Raw genomic sequence first — 21,149 nt, 5'->3', positions numbered from 1 at the left:
TTGCCAACACAAATATTTAATGTCTGTTAGATTTTGTTAGTGTTTTGCAGTTTCCAGAGAAATATACAGCCGAATTATACCTATGATAACTATTGAATGACTTTTTTTGTGGTTTTTTAATATATCATGAGAGAGGTTCTTTATTCAGTTTTTAACAATTAGGTATAAACACGTAATATTGTGCTTTCATGGAAATGATTGTTTATGAGTTTATAATTTTGTTAAATGATTGTTTGCAACGTGAGACACATCTTCCAGAGATAAATGTTCCATTTTCCTCCCATATTCTGTGCTATGCATTGTTGTCATTGTTATTTCTTTGGCACCCAAGTAGACAAAACGTATTTGGGCAGAGTTTAGAGAAATATTTTCTTTCAACATTCTATTTTATCAGGCAAAGTTCATACATATATTGTGGTCTAGCAATTGGAATATTTCACTGTCAAACTTTGTTTAATTTTGCAGAAGGAGGACAAAAAACACATTAAAGCAATTTCTATATACACTGAAACAAGCAGAGAAATGTTACAGTTTCTGTATTTTTATTTGAGCCTTGCAAGTCATTCCATTTAACATAAAATTTAAAAGGGTTAACTTGAGCACTGTGGTACTTTGACAAGGTAAATAGACAAGGAACAGATTTAGGGTCCTGGTGGTATCTGATACTCTTGGATTTTAAAAAGAAAGACATTTAATGTCAACCAACCAGTTAATTTTACCATAATATCATCTCCAGGAGACCATGTTCATTATGTGTCTTTGCTAGACTGAATAACCAAACCTCATATAAAATCCGGAATTAAAGCCAGTACTATGTGCATTGCCATCTTGAGGTTGGTTTTAGGAAAACACCCTGGCTAATCACAGAACATTCCAGTGGTTCCAGTTACATCTAAAATACTTTTTTTTCTGGGTGAAATCAAATCCCGATCAGTATAGAAAGAAAAATACTCAGTAATAAAATTTCCATTTTAGAGTAAAATTTTTGTAGGTAAGAAGATGTGAGTTAAAATTGGCCTTGGTATAGAACTCTAGAAATGACTTTAAATAGCCATTATATATTCAAAATGGTATCAAAGTACTAAGACACAAACCTGATTCCAAATATTACTTGTAACCATAAATTTGTGTTTGAATCTCATTTACTATGTGATTCCAAACAAGTTGGTTAAAGTCACTTGAGCCTCCACTTCTTCATTTCATAATTTTTTTGTTTTTTTTTTAATGAAGATTACTGGTAAATTGTAGCTATTGTTAACTAGTTACACAAATGAAAATCTCATTTTAAATAAATGCTTGAAAATTCTACACCTATACCTTGTTAAAAAAATATTCAAAAGGTATGAAAACCAGACGTATGCTGATTTTTACTTTACTCACTTTGAGATTTCTTTTTCCAGTCCAAAGAGGGTTTTATTTTTGAGACAGTGGGGTGTTAAGTTGCAATGCATTTAGTACAGTGGGTTTTATTTATAGTCCTATTGACTGCAAAGGATTGCAAGGCAGTTACATTGATAACGCATGCATTTTAAACCCAATTTATGCAATATTCCATGAACAGCTGAGCAAATAAATGAAAGAGTTTAATTTTCATTCAAATGTAAATCATAATTGATGCTTTCCAAAATCTAGTCTATTAACTCATTCTAAAGGAGCATCAGCATGCGTAGCATCCAGGGAGCTCTGTCAGATTCTCCTGGGATCAGCAGGTTGAAAAGCTCTGCAAGTGTGCAAGTTTAATAAGGACTAGATTAAAATATCTGAAAAAAATATATAGCAAATTAGAGTCATAGAAAATCTTGAAAAGATGCTAAGTTTTTAATTTCATTTTTACTTGAACTCCAGTTAAATTTGCACTTGAAACCAGTTTCATGAAAATGCTTATGAAGCTACATCTGTTTTAAATGAAAGTTATATTCATCACCAACTAGGGCTCAGAAAAAAATATAGCATATTTAAATGGATGTCATCTTAATATATTGTCTATTAAAATTCAACCGCAGGCAGCATATAGCACATCCTATTCCAAACTGTTACTAATTTCCTGGTCTGAAAAATAAGTAAGTTTCTTTTAATTAAGAGATTCTAGGATCTTAATTGAAGAACATTAAAATTATAATATGGCACAGTGGAGTTTCTTGTGTATTAGGGTTTGTTTTGTTTTACAATTTATGTACGAAGTGATCATTTCCATCTACCTTACAGACATTTAATTTTTTGTATTGTCAGTGAATGTGAAATGTCTGAAAATTCACCAGCTTCACTTTTATATAGTTTCACTGAAGTTTTTAAAAGAACTGAGACATAGTTAACTTTCATTTTAATTATGCTAGCTGTTGATTCTCTAAGAAGTACTTTCCTTGTACCTTGGCTATAAATTTTATTTCATGAAAGTCCCTATGAAGTTAGCTGCTTACATAACCACATAACCATTTATCCTGTGAAACTCTTGGAATGGAAGAAGCTGCTATGGAATATTTTCCTAACTCTTTTAAATTCTGCGGGTTCACTTTTTCCAATATTATGTAAACCTAAATACAATAGTCAGTTTTATCTTTTGAAACTAAAAGTCTATGATGAATTGGCCCCTTGGTTTTTGTGATTTGATGCTACTAAATTCCAAAGATCTTATTTCTGTATAGAGAAAATTGGTAGATATTTCTTTCATCATAGTTGTCTTTATGATTGACAGTTCCTATAGAAAATTATTTTTAATATCATTAAACTCTGAAAATGGGAAATTATGGGAAATCTCTAACTTATCCCATCAAATTAATTTACATTCTAAATCATTTGTCTCATTTGTGTCTCAGGCACGTTGTCTTAAATTTGTTAACAAAATTCTGTGCTCAGCTTAGATGTCAGGGTTCAAAGTGGAAATTTGCAATTCTGCAGTACTCGGGGTAATTAAAGCCACAAGAGTGGATAAGCCCACCAGGAACATAATGTGGCATCCAAAGAAGAGTGGAAAGGAGTCAGCAAGGCAAGGCAAATATATGAGGAATGGCTGGAGATAGAAAAGACTGAAAAAGGCTAAGAATAGTCAATAAAGAGTTTCAAGACATAATGAAATCTAAAGGAGGAAGCAGTCAAGAAGAAATGAGTGGTCAATAGTGCCATATCAAACAAGAAGTCCAGCAATAATAATAGACTGAAAGCTTCCATTCAGCATCAGTGATTTCTCTTTCTGAGAATCGTAGGCCACCTCTCTAGAGTAAGGGCTAGACTCAGTGGGCTGAGGGATGAAAGGCACTGAATGGGACATGAAGAAGTAAAGATGGTGAGTATAGAATATTCAGATTATTTTCAAAGAAATTACAGCTAACTTTAAAGGATTAAGGAAAAACTTCTTTTAAAGGATGGCCTCCTTCATCTCATATACAAATTCAGTTGAAGGAACAGAGTATAATGGGGAGAGTAAAAGAGATAGGAGAGAAAGGGGAAAATGGTAGGGAATTCATTTCTTCATTCTTTCACTCATTCATTATTTAACATTTATTGACAACTTGCAAATTACACTTAACCTTTGAACAACTTGGAGGTTAGGTGCACCAACCCTCCAGGCAGGGGAAAATCTGAGTATAACTTGACAGTTGGCCCTCCATATCTGTGGTTTTGCATCCACAGATTCATCCAGCGCTGATGGTGTAGTACTGTAGTATTTACAATTGAAAAAAATCCACGTCTAAGTGGATCCACAAAGTTCAAACCCTTTTGTTCAAGGGTGAACTGTAGGAGCAACAATCCCAGGTATGTGGCAGTGCATGAAACAGCCCAAAATCCCGGGCCTAAATTACTGTGTTGGGCGGTAGGGGGGTAGGAAGGGCTGGGGCCAGGGGAAGTTAAACAATTAAGAAAACATATGAGAGATTGGTTCAAGATGACAGAGTAGAAGGGCGTGCACTCACTCCCTCTTGCAAGAACTCTGGTTCAAGATGACGGAGTAGAAGGGCGTGCTCTTACTCCCTCTTGCAAGAACACCAGAATCACAACTAACTGCTGAACAATCATCGACAGGAAGACACTGGAACTCACCAAAACAGATACCCCACATCCAAAGACAAAGGAGAAGCCACAATGAGATGGTAGGAGGGGTGCAATCACAATAAAATCAAATCCCATAACTTCTGGGTGGGTGATTCACAAACTGGAGAACACTTATACCACAGAAGTCCACCCACAGGAGTGAAGGTTCTGAGCCCCAAGTCAGGCTTCCCAACCTGGGAGTCTGGCAATGGGAAGAGGAATTCCTAGAGAATCAGACTTTGAAGGCTAGCGGGATTTCATTGCAGGACTCTGACAGGACTAGGGAAAACAGAGACTCTACTCTTGGAGGGCACACACAAAGTACTGTGTGCATCGGGACCCAGGGGAAGGAGCCACGACCCCATAGGAGACTGAACCAGACCTACCTGCTAGTGTTGGAGGGTCTCCTGCAGAGGCGTGGGGGTGGCTGTGTCTCACTGTGAGGACAAGGACACGAGCAGCACAAGTTCTGGGAAGTACTCCTTGGCATGAGCCCTCCCAGAGTCCACCATTAGGCCCACCAAAGAGCCTGGGTAGGCTCCAGTGTTGGGTCACCTCAGGCCAAACAACCAACAGGGAGGGAACCCAGCCCTATCCATCAGCAGTCAAGTGGATTAAAGTTTTACTGAGCTCTGCCCACCAAAGCAACAGCCAGCTCTACCCACCACCAGTCCCTCCCATCAGGAAACTTGCACAAGCCTCTTAGATAGCCTCATGAACCAGAGGGCAGACAGCAGAAGCAAGAACTACAGTCCTGCAGTCTGTGGAACAAAAACCACATTCACAGAAAGATAAGATGAAAAGGCAGAGGGCTATGCACCAGATGAAGGAACAAGATAAAACCCCATAAAAACAACTAAATGGAGATAGGCAAACTTCCAGAAAAAGACTTCAGAATAGTGATAGTGAAGATGATCCAGGACCTTGGAAAAAGAATGGAGGCAAAGACCGAGAAGATGCAAGAAATGTTTAACAAAGACCTAGAAGAATTAAAGGACAAACAGAGATGAACAATGCAATAACTGAAATGAAAAATACTCTAGAAGGAATCAACAGCAGAATAACTGAGGCAGAAGAATGGATAAGTGACCTGGAAGACAGAATGTTGGGATTCACTGCTGCAGAACAGAATAAAGAGAAAAGAATGAAAAGAAATGAAGACAGCCTAAGAGACCTCTGAGACAACATTAAACTCAACAACATTTACATTATAGGGATCCCAGAAGGAGAAGAGAGAAAGGACCCAAGAAAATATTTGAAGAGATTATAGTCGAAAACTTCCCTAACATGGGAAAGGAAATAGCCACCCAAGTCCAGGAAGCGCAGAGAGTCCCAGGCAGGATAAACCCAAGGAGAAACACACTGAGACACAAAGTAACCAAATTGGCAAAATTTAAAGACAAAGAAAAATTATTAAAAGCAGCCAGGGGAAAATCACAAGTAACATACAAGGGAACTCCCATAAGGTTAACAGCTGATTTCTCAGCAGAAACTCTACAAGCCAGAAGGGAGTGGCATGATATACTTAAAGTGATGAAAGGGAAGAACCTACAACCAAGATTACTCTATCCAGCAAGGATCTCACTCAGATTCAATGGAGAAATCAAAAGCTTTACACACAAGCAAAAGCAAAGAGAATTCAGCACCACCAAACCAGCTCTACAACAAATGCTAAAGGAATTTCTCTACGTGGGAAACACAAGAGAAGAAAAAGACGCACAAAAACAAACCCAAAACAATTAAGAAAATGGTAATAGGAACATCATATAGATAATTACCTAAAACGTGAATGGATTAAATGCTCCAACCAAAAGACACAGCCTTGCTGAATGGATACAAAAACGAGACCCATCTGTATGCTGTCTACAAGAGACCCACTTCAGACCTAGTGACACATTCAGACTGAAAGTGAGGGGATGGAAAAAGATATTCCATGCAAATGGAAATCAATAAAAGCTGGAGTAGCAATACTCATATCAAATAAAATAGACTTTAAGATAAAGAATGTTACAAGAGGCAAGGAAGTACACTACATAGTGATCAAGGGATCAATCCAAGAAGAAGATATAACAATTATAAATGTCTATGCACCCAACATAGGAACACCTCAATACATAAGGCAAATGCTAACAGCTATAAAAGAGGAAATCGACAGTAACACAATAATAGTGGGGGACTTTAGCACCTCACTTACACCAGTGGACAGATCATCTAAAATGAAAATAAATAAGGAAATGGAAGCTTTAAATGACACAATAGACCAGATAGATTTAATTGATATTTATAGTACATTCCATCCAAAAGCAGCAGATTACACTTCTCAAGTACACACGGAATATTCTCCAGGATCACATCTTGGGTCACAAATCAAGCCACAGTAAGTTTAAGAAAACTGAAATCATATCAAGCATCTTTTCTGACCACAACACTGAGAGTAGAAATCAATTACAGGGGAAAAAACGTAAAAAACACAAACACATGGAGGCTCAACAATACGTTACTAAATAACCAAGAGATCACTGAAGACATCAAAGAGGAAATCAAAAAATACCTAGAGACCAATGACAGTGAAAACACAACGATCCAAAAGCTATGGGATGAAGCAAAAGCAGTTCTAAGAGCTACGTTTATGGCTATACAAGCCTACCTAAAGAAACAAGAAACATCTCAAATAAACAATCTAACCTTACACCTAGAGGAACTAGAGAAAGAACAAACAAAACCCAAGGTTAGAAGAAGGAAAGAAATCAGAAAGATCAGAGCAGAAATAAATGGCATAGAAACAAAACAATAGCAAGGATCAATAAAACTAAAAGCTCATTCTTTAAGAAGATAAAATTGATAAACCATTAGACTCATCAAGAAAAAGAGGGAGAGGACTCAATAAAATTAGAAATGAAAAAAGTTACAATGGACATGGCAGAAATACAAAGCATCCTAAGAGACTACTGCAAGCAACTCTATGCCAATAAAATGGACAACCTGGAAGAAATGGACAAATTCTTAGAGAGGTATAACCTTCCAAGACTGAACCAGGAAGAAATAGAAAATATGAACATACCAATCACAAGTAATGAAATTGAAACTGTGATTAAAAATCTTCCAGCAAACAAAAGTCCAGGACTAGATGGCTTCACAGGTGAATTCTATAAAACATTTAGAGAAGAGCTAACACCCATCCTTCTCAAACTCTTCCAAAAAATTGCACAGGGGGCTTCCCTGGTGGCGCAGTGGCTGAGAATCTGCCTGCCAATGCAGGGGACATGGGATCGAGCCCTGGTCTGGGAAGATCCCACATGCCACGGAGCAGCTAGGCCCGTGAGCCACAACTACTGAGCCTGCGCATCTGGAGTTTGTGCTCCACAACGAGAGGCTATGACAGTGAGAGGCCTGAGCACCGTGATGAAGAGTGGCCCCCGCTCGCCACAACTAGAGAAAGCCCATGCACTGAAACGAAGACCCAACACGGCCAAAAATAAATAAATAAAATAAAATAAAAAAAGCACAGGAAGGAACACTCCCAAATTTATTCTGAGGCCACCATCACCCTGATACCAAAACCAAAGATACTACAAAAAAAGAAAATTACAAACCAATACCATTCATGAATATAGATGCAGAAATCCTCAACAAAATACTAGCAAACAGAATCCAACAACACATTAAAAGGATCATACACCATGATCAAGTGGGATTTATCCCAAGGATGCAAGGATTCTTCAGTATACACAAATCAATCAATGTGATACACCATATTAACAAACTGAAGAATAAAAACCATATGATCATCTCAATAGATGCAGAAAAAGCTTTTGACAAAATTCAATACCCATTTATGATAAAAACTCTCCAGAAAGTGGGCATAGAGGTAAACTACCTCAACATAATAAAGGCCATGTACAACAAACCCACAGCAAACAACATTCTCAGTGGTGGAAAACTGAAATCATTTCCTCTAAGATCAGGAACAAGAGAAGGATGTCCACTCTCACCACCATTATTCAACATAGTTTTGGAAGTCCTAGCCACGGCAATCAGAGGAGAAAAAGAAATAAAAGGAATACAAATTGGTAAGAAGAAGTAAAACTGTCACTGTTTGCAGATGACATGATACTATACATAGAGAATCCTAAAGATGCCACCAGAAAGCTATTAGAGCTAATCAGTGAATTCGGTAAAGTTGCAGGATACAAAATGAATGAACAGAAATCTCTTGCATTCCTATACACTAATGCTGAAAAATCTGAAAGAGAAATTAAGGAAACACTCCCATTTACCATTGCAACAAAAAGAATAAAATACCTACGAATAAGCTTAGCTAAGGAGACAAAAGACCTGTATGCAGAAACTATAAGACACTGTTGAAAGAAATTATAGATGATACCAACAGATGGAGAGATATACTATGTTCTTGGATTGGAAGAATCAATATTGTGAAAATGACTGTACTACCCAAAGCAATCTACAGATTCAGTGCAATCCCTATCAGATTACCCATGGCATGTTTTACAGAACCAGAACAAAAATCTTAAAATTTGTATGGAGACACAAAAGACCCCAAATAGCCAAAGCAGTCTTGAGGAAAAGAAATGGTGCTGGAGGAATCAGACTTCCTGATTTCAGACTATACTACAAAGCTACAGTAATCAAAACAACATGGTAGTGGCACAGAAACAGAAATATAGATCAATGAACAGGATAGAAAGCCCAGAGATAAACCCACACACCTATGGTCAACTAATCTATGACAAAGGAGGCAGCGATATACAATGGAGAAAAAACAGTCTCTTCAATAAGTGGTGCTGGGAAAACTGGACAGCTACATGTAAGAGAATGAAATTAGAACACTCCCTAACACCATACACAAAAATAAACTCAAGATTGATTAGAGACCTAAATGTAAGACCGGACACTGTAAAACTCTTAGAGGAAAACACAGGAAGAACATTCTTTGACATAAATCACAGCAAGATCTTTTTTGATCCACCTCCTAGAGTAATGAAAATCAAAACAAAAATAAACAAATGGGACCTAATGAAACTTAAAAACTTTTACACAGCAAAGGAAACCATAAACAAGATGAAAAGACAACCCTCAGAATGGGAGAAAATATTTGCAAACGAATCAACAGACAAAGAGTTAATCTCTAAAATATATAAACAGCTCATGCCATTCAATATTAAAGAAACAACCCAATCCAAAAATGGGCAGAAGACCTAAATAGACATTTCTCCAAAGAAGACATACAGATGGCCAAGAAGCACATTAAAAGCTGCTCAACATCACCAATTATTACAGAAATGAAAATCAAAACTACAGTGAGGTATCACCTCACACCAGTTAGAATGGGCATCATCAGAAAATCTACAAACAGCAAATGCTGGAGAGGGCTTGGAGAAAAGGGAACCCTCTTGCACTGTTGATCGAATGTAAATTGATACAGCCACTATGGAGAACAGTATGGAGGCTCCTTAAAAAACTAAAAATTGAATTACCATATGACCCAGCCATCCCACTACTGGGCATATACCCAGAGAAAACCATAGTTCAAAAGACACATGCACCCCAGTGTTCATTGCAGCACTATTTACAATAGCCAGGTCATGGAAGCAACCTAAATGCCCATCGACAGATGAATGGATAAAGAAGATGTGGTACATATATACAATGGAATATTAGCCATAAAAAGGAATTAAATTGGATCATTTGTAGAGACGTGGATAAATCTAGAGACTGTCATACAGAGTGAAGTAAGTCAGAAAGAGAAAAACAAATATCGTATATTAGTGCATATATGTGTAACGTGGAAAAATGGTACAGATGAACTGGTTTGCAGGGCAGAAATTGTGACAGAGACGTAGAGAACAAACGTATGGACACCAAGGGGGAAAAGCAGCGGGGCTGGGGGTGGGGGTGTGTTGAATTGGGTGATTGGGATTGACGTGTATACACTGATGTGTATAAAATGGATGACTAATAAGAACCTGCTGTATAAAAATATAAAATTCATAAATTAGAGGTGTCAACCTTACCTCTAATTCCCGCTGTGTGTCTTTCAGTTTTTGCCCCAGCACTTCCCTGACAGGCAAAAAGGCAAGCAAGAGTCACAACTGAGGGTGTGGGAGATTTAACAACCCTGTGGGCATCCAAAGCATAATGAAATATTTCCATATTTATATATATATAAAACTTTTCTTGGTACAAGCCTCAGTGGATAGTTTTGAGAGTCATTGTCTATTATCCTCAGATTTTGTCTCAGTGGTGACTTACATGACCTACATTTTATTGACTTTTCCTCCCTCCTCTCAATCCTTAGTTCCTTACTCCTACTCCCTACCTTCAGATAAGAGCTTTGAGGTATAGGAGGAAACTCACCTCCTATACCTATATGACTCAAGATAAATGTCATATATAAATCATACATATACATAAATGTCATATATGTGTATTTCTAGATAGTGATAAGCACTCGAGAAAAAGTAAAGCAAGGAAAGGATATGGGAATGTGTGTGTGTGCACCTGTGTTGAGTGTGTATGTTGTGCATGTGGAAGAGAGGAGAGATTTGAATAAACACTATGTGATAAGCACATTTGTAAAGTATTTTATATTTATTAATTCATTTAATCGTCTCAGTAATCCTATGAGGAAGGTACCATTGTACTCATTTTTCAGATGAGAAAACTAAATTAGAAAGAAATTCTATACCACACCTAATATCACACTTCTGGCCAAGTTTGTGTTACTGCTATTTGAACCCATACATTTGACCCCAGAGTGCAACTCTTTACCCTTTCTTCAGGGCTTAACTTCAGTCACCTACACAGAGAGACCTTTTAGGATTTTGTTCTTCCCACCTAAGCCTCTTTGTCATCAGCTGTCTCTGAAACCCCCCAGCCATCTCTTCTTAGAGTTATGTTTGTCATTGATGAGACATAGGATGGAGCACAGTTAAATGAAAGTGAATCTAAGAGTATAAGCGAATGCATTCAGGTGAATAGCCTTTTGGTGGTCTAAGTTCATCAAAGAACAACCTTTATTTATGCAACCTACATATGTTTGATAAGCTTTAGCAGAACCCTTTAGCAAAGTGTATTGGTGATTATTACTTCCCTAGTCATGACTGCTCTAGATTAGCCTGTTGATAGAAATTAAAGACATTATGTTCTCCAGCAGAGACCTGAAGTGTAGGCCTTTGTAGGTCTTAGTCATTTTAATAATAAAGAAATAGTCTCATCCCAACTGAGCTCTCACAGTTCTTGACAGCTGGAAACCAGCCCAGTACTCTCAGCTCATCCTTGGCGCTATTAGGAGCTGGCCTGACAGTCTCACCTATGCCATGGTGGTGTTCTCCAGTTGAACATACAAATTTTCACAGATCCCCAACATCAGATGGGGCCATTCTCAGACCATTATGAATCAAAAAAAAAAAAAAAAAGCAAGACCATTCTGTAATCATGTCTGAATATCTGAACACAGGAAAGAATGTAAACGTTGTCCAAACCATAAAAATGACCAAATATCTCCCCACCCTGCCCTAGTGAGTGATTGCTAATTTACCTATCACTACTTTAGCTTCACGCTGTTTTTCCCTCCTAAATAAGACTTATGAAGATACCTAATCATAGAATTACCTCTGCTTTTTGACAGCATCCAATGCAAAGCAAAGCCCTACTTCCTGGAACCCTTGCTTAAATCACCTAACACAAGCCCAAAACATATAAGTCCTTTCCATCCCTGTCTTACTGAGCCTCCCATGCACAGTGGGCAATAAACCCAACCTGATTCATGGGTATGTTCCTGATGGTCATTAACTGGAGGATGCACTTATTGTCTGCTCCATACGTACAACACTTTTCTGTACAATTTCTTTTACATGTCTTATTTCCCAATTATAGTGCTTCTTACAGGCACTGAAGTTATCTTTCTGGAAATTTATGTTGGTATTTTATGACTTTTCTAATTGACCAAACAATTCACATTTTGTTTTTCTTCTTTAGGAACCAACTGCTATTTCAGCAATGGAGCTTTCCACTAAGCAGGTACTATCATTATATATTACAGTATATACAATATTCTATATTTTGTTAATTTTATGTTTCAAATAGATAAATATGTTCCATCAGATTTTATGGATTTATTAACAATTGTTAAAAAAAACAGAAAAAATTCTTAACAATAACTAGTAGGAAACTAAAGATAATTTTCATTGCCCTCATGCTTTTGGCCAGTCTCATATATGTCCTATAAATATATTTCTTAGATCACTATTTGTTGTAAATTTTCATTTATAGCATTTCTTTTTTGGTCATTATAATATAAGTTACTCTAATTATTTTCATCTATCCTTTAAAATAACATTGGTGAATATTTCAGAATATAAATAAATTTATAATTTAATTTGTATGTATAAACAAAATACATTATATAGGCTAATAAAATTATGCACTGGACTATATATTTTTGGAGGATTTTTACTTAAAAGTTAATTTTACTTTTTCAGTAGTATTGTGTGCTAGAGAAAACATTTAGTTTGGCTAAATATAAAAGGGAAGCAGCAAAATGGTCGGTGCCAAATGATGTTATTAAACTCCGTGGATTCAAAGGTTAAGGGCAGCGTGTTAATAGTCTTTTCATTCACGTTGAATGAATGCTTTGGCAAGACTCTTAAGAAACACAAATGACTTCTAAATGCTAAATGATATGGGCAAAACAAATATAATTTTAACTTCTAATGAATTACCTTTTCCACATAAATGTTACCTAGCCTTTCTATCCAGTATATCAAAGATAACTAAAAAGAAAAAAATGGCTTGGATCCTGAGTTGAAATTAATTATTAAATAACCTAGAAGAAAAAGCCAGGAAGGAGTAGGGAGCCCTTTACTCACTGTAAACTTACATACAAGTTTTGTATGAAAACTTACATACAAAATTATTGAATCTGAGGATGATTTGGTGAATCTTATTTCTTAACTGTTTACGTGTTTTATCTCTGACCATACATTATTCCTCATACAGTATTCTAAAATACTTTGCCACTGAAACTTAGTATATATCCTTTCCACACATTCATATCAAAATAGATTGATAATCTCCAAGTTATTTAGAGAAATCCAAAGTGCAGATATTATTGACCTGATACTGTCATCTTACACTTCATAAGTGCGTGTTCACCTGTTCTTGTAATCTAAAAATTGTCAAATGTTGGCAAGGAAATCCGGGGATTTCCAGGATAGTAGCTAGACCAGGATATTCTTTCCTGCAATGATTTTTTAAATTATTTATTTATTTTCTGCTAGACTTCTTTGTCAGCATTAATTACATTGCATCTAGTTTTGTAAAACATTTCTTTCTGTTTTATTTAACGTGTTTAAACCTGCCTTAAGAATTGCCTATTAAATGCAACACATTTCACCAAAAAACAAACACAAACAATTTATCAACCTAAAATACTATGTTAGAAGAAAGTGTCCCTAGCCTTCATTTTCCATTACTGGAAAATTTTCACAACATGAGCTGGAGTTTGATTTCCATTCAGATGTGGCTGGAGTTTGATTTCATTCAGATGTGACTCAATTTCATTTATGCTCATGGAAATTTTTAAAGTGAGGCAGTAGTTTCAAGAGGGACAAGCAGTGTTGCAACTAATTTTCTGGTTAAATGGACTCATCTCCTGCTTATGAACCACAACTTGTTAAGGAGGTTAGTGAGAAAGCCTGTGGTGATGTTAAATTGGGCAGAAAAAACATGTCAGGTTATTTGCTGGTGACTGGATTATGCTCAGTGGTGCCTGCAAGCGTCCCCCATATTTCATTTAAATAGCATAATTCATTGTGAAAATCATTAATAGTACTGCAGAATAATCGTTAAATATAAACTACATTGAATTGTATTTAATTTGGGGCATTTTATCACACTTTAGGTTTTCATTACAATAATTTCAGTTGCCATATTTTTGGTTTCATATTCTTCTCATGTATTATTTCTCTGATATTCTCCTAAAGGGATCTGACAGATTTAGATATTATCATTTGGATAACAACTCCTTTACTACTCAATACCGTATTCTTACAGAAATCTATAAGTATGAATTTCATTCATGCTTCTTAAAAGTTATTGGCCAAACATAGAAATCTTTTTCTTAGGTATAACCAGCTTGGTCAGTAGCTTTTTAAATAGTTATGACCACAGTATATGGTTTGGCATGTCTGTATTCACCAATGCCAACCATGCTTCTAGATACTGCTACCCCATTTTAACTAATTTAACTGTTGTTTAAACATTATGTTTGTTTCCTTTTTTATCATATTGAGATTGCTTGCCTTCAATACAATCTAAGTTTTTTTTTTTTTTAAAGGTGCTTTTGGAAGAGAGAAAGAATAGGAGGGAAAAAAAAGAATAAAGAATTCCTTTCCATTAGTTAAGTTCCCTGTTAATATTTTTCAAATTATGATCAGCTGTTATCACATGCAGGTTCTATAGATGCTTTAAGAGGGGTACAAATCAATATAATTTTCTCTCAACCAAAAAACTTAATAATACTTCATCTTTTCCTCCCAGAGACTTTAACTACCATTTCTTAATTTGCCATGGTTTGTAGCATCTTTCAATATAATAATACAAGGTGAATATAGTAAGAAGTTGATTTTCTGTAATATATTCTATATTCTATATACTGTATATTCTATATACTATACTATACTATGTTCATGTACTATAAATATTCTTCACTTACTGAAATGGAATAAGCAATCAGTGTATCTGCCTCCATAATAATTTAGTTTTTATTGTATTATTTCTCCCCCCTTTTTTTCCCTTTCTTATATTAAGATATAAGTAAGTTGGTTAGCTTTCAGCATATAATTACTTTCTAAAAGTACTCCTTATACCCTCAATAATTTCATAGATTCTAATAGTTACTTATATCTTCATTTAAACATTTATTTACATATGTAGTCCCATCTTTGAGAGCCTTTTGGAAATGCAGTTTTAATTATATCCATTGCTGCCTGTTAGACAATTTGTTATAGTAAAAGAGCACACCATGGTTCAGAGACTGGCTTTTCTGTAACTTACTTTCATTTATATAGTGGAAAATTAAAATACACTTTTGAGGTCTTTTTCATATGTACTGTCATGTTTCAGTATTTTCACAACTTTTATTTAATGTTTTATTATAATTATTCAATCATCTAGAGCAAGAAAGGGAGCTATGACACCAATTACAGTAAAATGTAGAAAAATCACAAAACAGTCTTATTTGTATGTCATTTTGTATTTACATAAATTTGCAACCGGTATGCTATATTGGTTCAACTTTGTTAAAGATATTTTTTAACTTGTATTGAAATGCTGAAGTAATTGCTGTTAGAAAGCTTTTTCCCCCCAATTCTGGCTCCTTTGATAATTTCAAATTCACTGAAGATAGTGGCAGCATAGACGTTTTATCTAGATGCATACTTTTTATGAATAAGGAAGTTAAGTCTTAGAAAAATTATGTGAAAGGCCCAAGATCACAAGAGAGTTAGTGTCAGGGAAGACCTAGGATCCAGGTATGTTGATGCCCAGTACCCCACTTTTTCCCACAACACCTGAGTTTTTTGTTCAAGTCCACAGCACCAGCCAGAGTGTACTTGATTCCCCTATCTGATGATCTTTCGAATGAGAAGTAATTGAGTACTTTTGTTTAAAGTAATCTTCCTGGAGGTGGTGCAAAGGCAAGACATTTAGCTAGCGTTGAGCAAAACTTCTTACCAATGCAAGTGCCAAAACTTCACACTTTCCCTTCTTATAGGAGGGCAGACTGCATCACAGGCAATGCAATAGGGCACCCAAGAGTCAAAAGCAAAAGATCCCTTCCTCAAGACCAATCAGAATACTTGGCAGTGTAGATAATCTGATTAATCAAAGTTATAAACAGTAGAAATTTAAAAAGCAACCTAAGAGCAAAAACTGAAGGTTTGAACTTTACATTGCTCAGTGTCTTACTGTCTAAAATTTTTTATTTTTATGAGATTTAATTGACATACAACTATTGCTGTCTTCTTTTATCTTCCTTTGGTTTTACACTTATAAAATATACCTGTTTCAGTCAACTATTTAGATTTTGATCTTGCTCTATTTTAAATGGTCACATTTCCTGCCAGGCCTTTGAATAAACTACCAATAATGGAATGTTTTTAAACCTACAAATATAAACGTATCTTTGCTAAGCTGGAACATTTTTTGTTGTTGTTTTTAATAAAAAGATTTGAAAAACAAGGTAGTTTTTGTCATAACAGTAAACTCTTTCCACAGCAACAACTATATATTGGCTCTACTGTGGGAGTCACACAGCTCCCTTTACACAGATGTGATATTTACGGGAAAGCCTGTGCAGAGTGCTGCCTTGCCCGAGACCCTTACTGTGCCTGGGATGGCTCTTCATGTTCTCGCTATTTTCCTACTGCAAAGAGGTAGGAGGAATATTAGAAATAAACACAGTGTTTCATATTCATCTTATCTGATTCCATTTTTGGAACAACTTCTTCATATAAATACATCATCTTTTTTCTGATGAATAAAATGAGGTGTTATACTTCAGGGAACTCTTAGACACCTCCTAAACGTTGTACACAAACTTGGTTTACTTTTGTTTTAAAAAACAAAAACACTTTCTTAATTTGAAAAAATAGTTATTTCAACGTATTCTCTACTACTCACTTATGGCTACCTTTCCCCCTTGATATTCACCAGTATTTAAGAAACAAGCAATATAGGTGAAGTAATATACAATACTTGCTAATATAAACCTAAAGATTAACAGTATGCACATGAACATATTGAAACATTTAATAGAAATTAACATTATTAAGCCAATGCATTATAGGAGCAGTAAAATTTGTTTTGTTTTTTATCTTAGCTAATGTTTTACAAGAAGGTAAGAACGTGGCTTTTTTCATTGCTAATGAGATGTGTTCTACAACACTTGGATCATTTTAAAGGTTTTGGAAAAATATTACCTAAAAGAAATAACCCTAATATCTACTTAAATATTTTGATTACACACTAGATAATATTGACTGTAGTGTTATATCATCTACAACTTAAATCTTTCTTATAGTCAGTCCATATGGATTAAAACACAGTTACCTTGTTAATACTAAATATAAACGTAGTATTAGCTTATTCCATTTAATAAATATGCAATTTTCTTAAGCCTTCAATATTCAGAATTTAGACAACATGTTAGTATTACTTTCATATACTTACTGACTTTGTTGGCAGTTTAAATTTAAAACAAGAACTTAGTGTGGAGATAATGTGCTATTGATCAGAGAAACCATGGATAATTTAATAGATAGGAATATGCTGTTTTCGCAGCAATAAAATTAAATTAATTAAGAATAAGGTTTTATGCTTCTTAAAATCAGCTCTAAAGGGCTTTTAATGTTGCTTGAAAGTGTGGAATTCATGTTTGAACTAAAAATGGGTATTATTTCCTTTCCATGTGAAAATGTATAACATTGCCTAATTTAGTAATAATCCATTTGAATTTTAAGCTTTTCTTAATGAGAAAGAAGATAAAAATAAGATCATAACTACATCTATAATAAATTAAAAAGCTGGATGTTATTATACATTTGAAACGTGTTTATTGCATACCTAGAATCCAAGATTGAAGGAATTATCATTAACACATTTTTGTTGTGCCTTGCAGATTTTACTTAATCCAATTTCATGTGTCTTTGAAAAGGATGTTTAGAGGCCTCACAATTTATATATTCTTTGTGACGGCATTTTTCAAAAGCTTCAATGGCAGTAAAAAATGCCTTCCCAAATGCTTTGTGGTTCGTGTTTCACAAGTTCCCTTGTTGGCTCAATTTTGAAATGTGCAACATCTGTTTGATAGTCTCACCAATTCTACAAATAGAAATCTATAAATACCTGGGACTTCTAAATTTATGAATACAGTAACAAATTCCATGTTTGCAATTCTCAGTGGCCTTTGTGAGAGCTCTTTTCAAGGATGGTAACTAACTTTGCAGCAAGACAATACCCATTAAAATAGATGCAGAAAACAGATGGGCAAGTGTCCCCAGTCTTTTCGAGTCAGTCACACAGAGCCAATCTCCAGTTTTAGCCTTCTACTCCAACTACACATCTAGTTGGCACCACAACGGCTGGAGCCAACCTCCTTCCTCCCAGTCAACCAGTAGCCAAGTGTAGAGAGAGGACTCCCAGAATGCACTGTAAGTAACATGATCTGAGCAGTAGAATGCAGGAGAAATTAATTTCGAGTTCTATAGCAAATTTAGCTTTTCTTTTAGAGGTAAGTTCGTCTTCTCTCTCACCTTCCTCTGATAAAAGGAGGAGCCTTGCTCCACGGTATTTGTTGTTGTTTTTGTCCTTTTATTCACTTCTCAGGTAAATTGGTTTGCAATCAAAACCATGTAATCATAAAAGAAATGTTTTATTAAAAAAAGTTGGTATAGCAACCAAAAAGAAAAATTAAAGACTAACTTACAAATAGAATTCATAGTCTTAATACTATAATTTAACAAAAGTCTATTTAAGGAATTATGTGTTAAGTATTAAGAGAAGGAGAACATTCATGTGAGTTTTAATTTTCAAGCTTACTCCCTCAATAGAGATTAGGAAAAGTTTAATTCTATTCATTGAATAAATGGGTTGCTCTTCTATATTTTGTGCTTTTTCCTCAGGATTTAAGATATTAAGAATTTTAGATATTCTAGATGTTAGATTCTTACTGACTGACATTCAGTAGCAAAAAGAAACCATGAATTTTCTGTTATCAATACTTTGAAAGACTTTTTGTGTATTGTTAGTACATTTATATACTATTTTCCATTTTGATCATCTTGCAGACTGCTGTTATAGGTATAATGAGCTGCTTTTAAAAAATCTTTTAGGCAGATGTAGATGCATCTCTTCTGATAAACTTCCAGGGTCTTTTGACTCTTCTCAGTTCTTACGACAAATTCCCAAGAGGGAATAGAGATACAGTAATATTTTTAAAATATAATTGTTTTAGACGCACAAGACGACAAGATATAAGAAATGGAGATCCACTGACTCACTGTTCAGACTTACAACACCATGGTAAGTTATAGCATTTTTAATCTTTCAACTTGCTAACACCAGGGTAAAACCATAAGCAATAATGCATATACGCACACATGCATGCAAGTTATACACCTCTGCCAGAATACTTAGAGAAGTGCAACTGAAGAGAAAGAAAATCTTGTAGAAAGAAAATTCCAGTGAACACAAAGCACTGAATTATGTTTTATTATTATTTAGGTATGATAAATTCAGGATGTTAGACCCTTATGAGACTTAACGCTCAATTTTCTCATGTTAACCAAAAGGAGTCAAGTTTAAGTGCATGCTTTTGTATGTGGTAGCGACCGGAGAGTAGTAGGCAGCAAATATATTCATTTAAATATATCAAAGAAGAAAGTGTAGTCTTAAAATAAGCCATGCAAATTACTCATTAGTATGCTCATAATACAGACCCAGTATATTATTCCTGGGTATCCTACTCAAGTAGAAGATAGTTTGGATGTCTTCACTCTGATTTACTAGGATAGTGCCTTGAACTGGGGATTTTGGACCAAGTTCATTTTATGCTTCCTAAAAGATGTCAAGGCCTATTTAATGTCAAGTTGCTTATTTAATGATGAAATATCAACCAGTCTTCATTTAAAACTCAGTCAAATTGTAGTATAGCTCATCCCCCCCACCCCCACTTCAACCCTTTACAAAAACAATAATTAGGCTATGCTTCCCCCTGCTGAGAAAACTCAGCAATGACATCACTGCTAACAAACAGCTCAGTTAAAAATGGCTAAAATATCAAATGTAAACATTTTACATTGTAATTGAACGTAATTATCCTTTAACTTTTTTGGTGCGTTTTACATTAATCTTAAAAGCAGGTATACTATTTTTTATCATTTACTTGGATTTGATTTACTAATTCTGTGTGTAGAACATTCATGGTTCATGAATGTTAAGAAAGAAAACACACTGCACGAATAGCACCCAGCAACAGTCCAAAACGTAGTTGACTTTCTGAAAGTCCCTGTGTGTATCCTATATGTACTGGTATGTGATTCATGAATGTCCGCACGGTTGTTTGGGGGATGCCAATACCAGGAGACAGGTAGCCACAAATTGGGCCTATATTTTGAATTCATTTTGCTTGCACAATTTCCTTATCTGTTATTTGCTTTCCTGTCTGTTATCGCTCTCATTATAAAAAAACCCACTAGATTGGAGCATATAAGTTTTTGTCTTTATACGGATTTAGTGCATTGTTGACACATCCTCATTTAATTTTTCGGATGGCATATTTCAATTGGACAACAAAATATTCACTAGTTTTCCATTTATTTCATGTAGAAATATTGAATTATGATCAGCAGCTTTTCAACAATACAGCATTATGAAATATTAATTCCTTTTATTAAAGAGTATATTTGCTTAGATATAGAGAGGCTAATGATACTAACTAGAAGTAAAAGAAACAAGATGATGTAAGTAGAGCTCATTTCCAATCAGATTTAATCTCCATGTCAATATGGACCTTGCTATTTTGCTCACTTTTTTATCTCTAGGTCTGTAACAGATGCAATATTGTGAATATTGTAGATATTTAATAAATATTTGTTGAATGAATGATCTAAATATTTCAAGCTATAGCATAATACTTACATACTTTTGTTTCTCAATGGAAATTTGATCTAAATAGCATCCGTTATTTATTGTGAAAATGATTTGTCATACATTGTTATTAATACCATTGTATTCAAAAGTAGAATCTTTAAGAAATATCATAAACCAATTAACTAATAAATTATAGTTGCAAACCACTTTATGTAGGATACCGTGCTATGTTTTGAAGATCGCTAGAGAAATATATATATATATATATATCTTATTAATACATCCATTTTTTTAGCAATTCAGTCCCTTCATAGACCCAGTTAGTGTTTTTTCAAAGTGATATATATGCTGCAATTATGAGTGTACATATATACAAGGAAAAGTTGACTGAAGTCATTTTTTTTTTAAGTGAGGCTGTGGATAAATAAATATTATTAACAGTTGAATGAATG

General features: G+C 34.9%; 1 protein-coding gene across 2 annotated transcripts in view; it reads left to right on the top strand.

The window, feature by feature from the left end:
* Window positions 1-21,149, top strand: part of SEMA3A (semaphorin 3A) — a gene marked incomplete at its 3' end in the record, with an annotated part of 509,152 nt that overhangs the window by 475,998 nt on the left and 12,005 nt on the right. For both annotated transcript variants that reach the window (XM_079710965.1, XM_079710966.1), the window contains 3 exons: window positions 12,025-12,066; window positions 16,324-16,481; window positions 19,061-19,128. In XM_079710965.1, the coding sequence (XP_079567091.1) occupies window positions 12,025-12,066; window positions 16,324-16,481; window positions 19,061-19,128 (268 nt within the window). The remainder of the gene's footprint in view (window positions 1-12,024; window positions 12,067-16,323; window positions 16,482-19,060; window positions 19,129-21,149) is intronic.

Source organism: Hyperoodon ampullatus, assembly GCF_949752795.1.
Source record: "Hyperoodon ampullatus genome assembly, chromosome: 9".
NCBI classification, from domain to species: domain Eukaryota; kingdom Metazoa; phylum Chordata; class Mammalia; order Artiodactyla; family Ziphiidae; genus Hyperoodon; species Hyperoodon ampullatus.
Note: the sequence above shows the minus strand (reverse complement) of the source record. Positions and strands in the feature narration are given on the sequence as shown.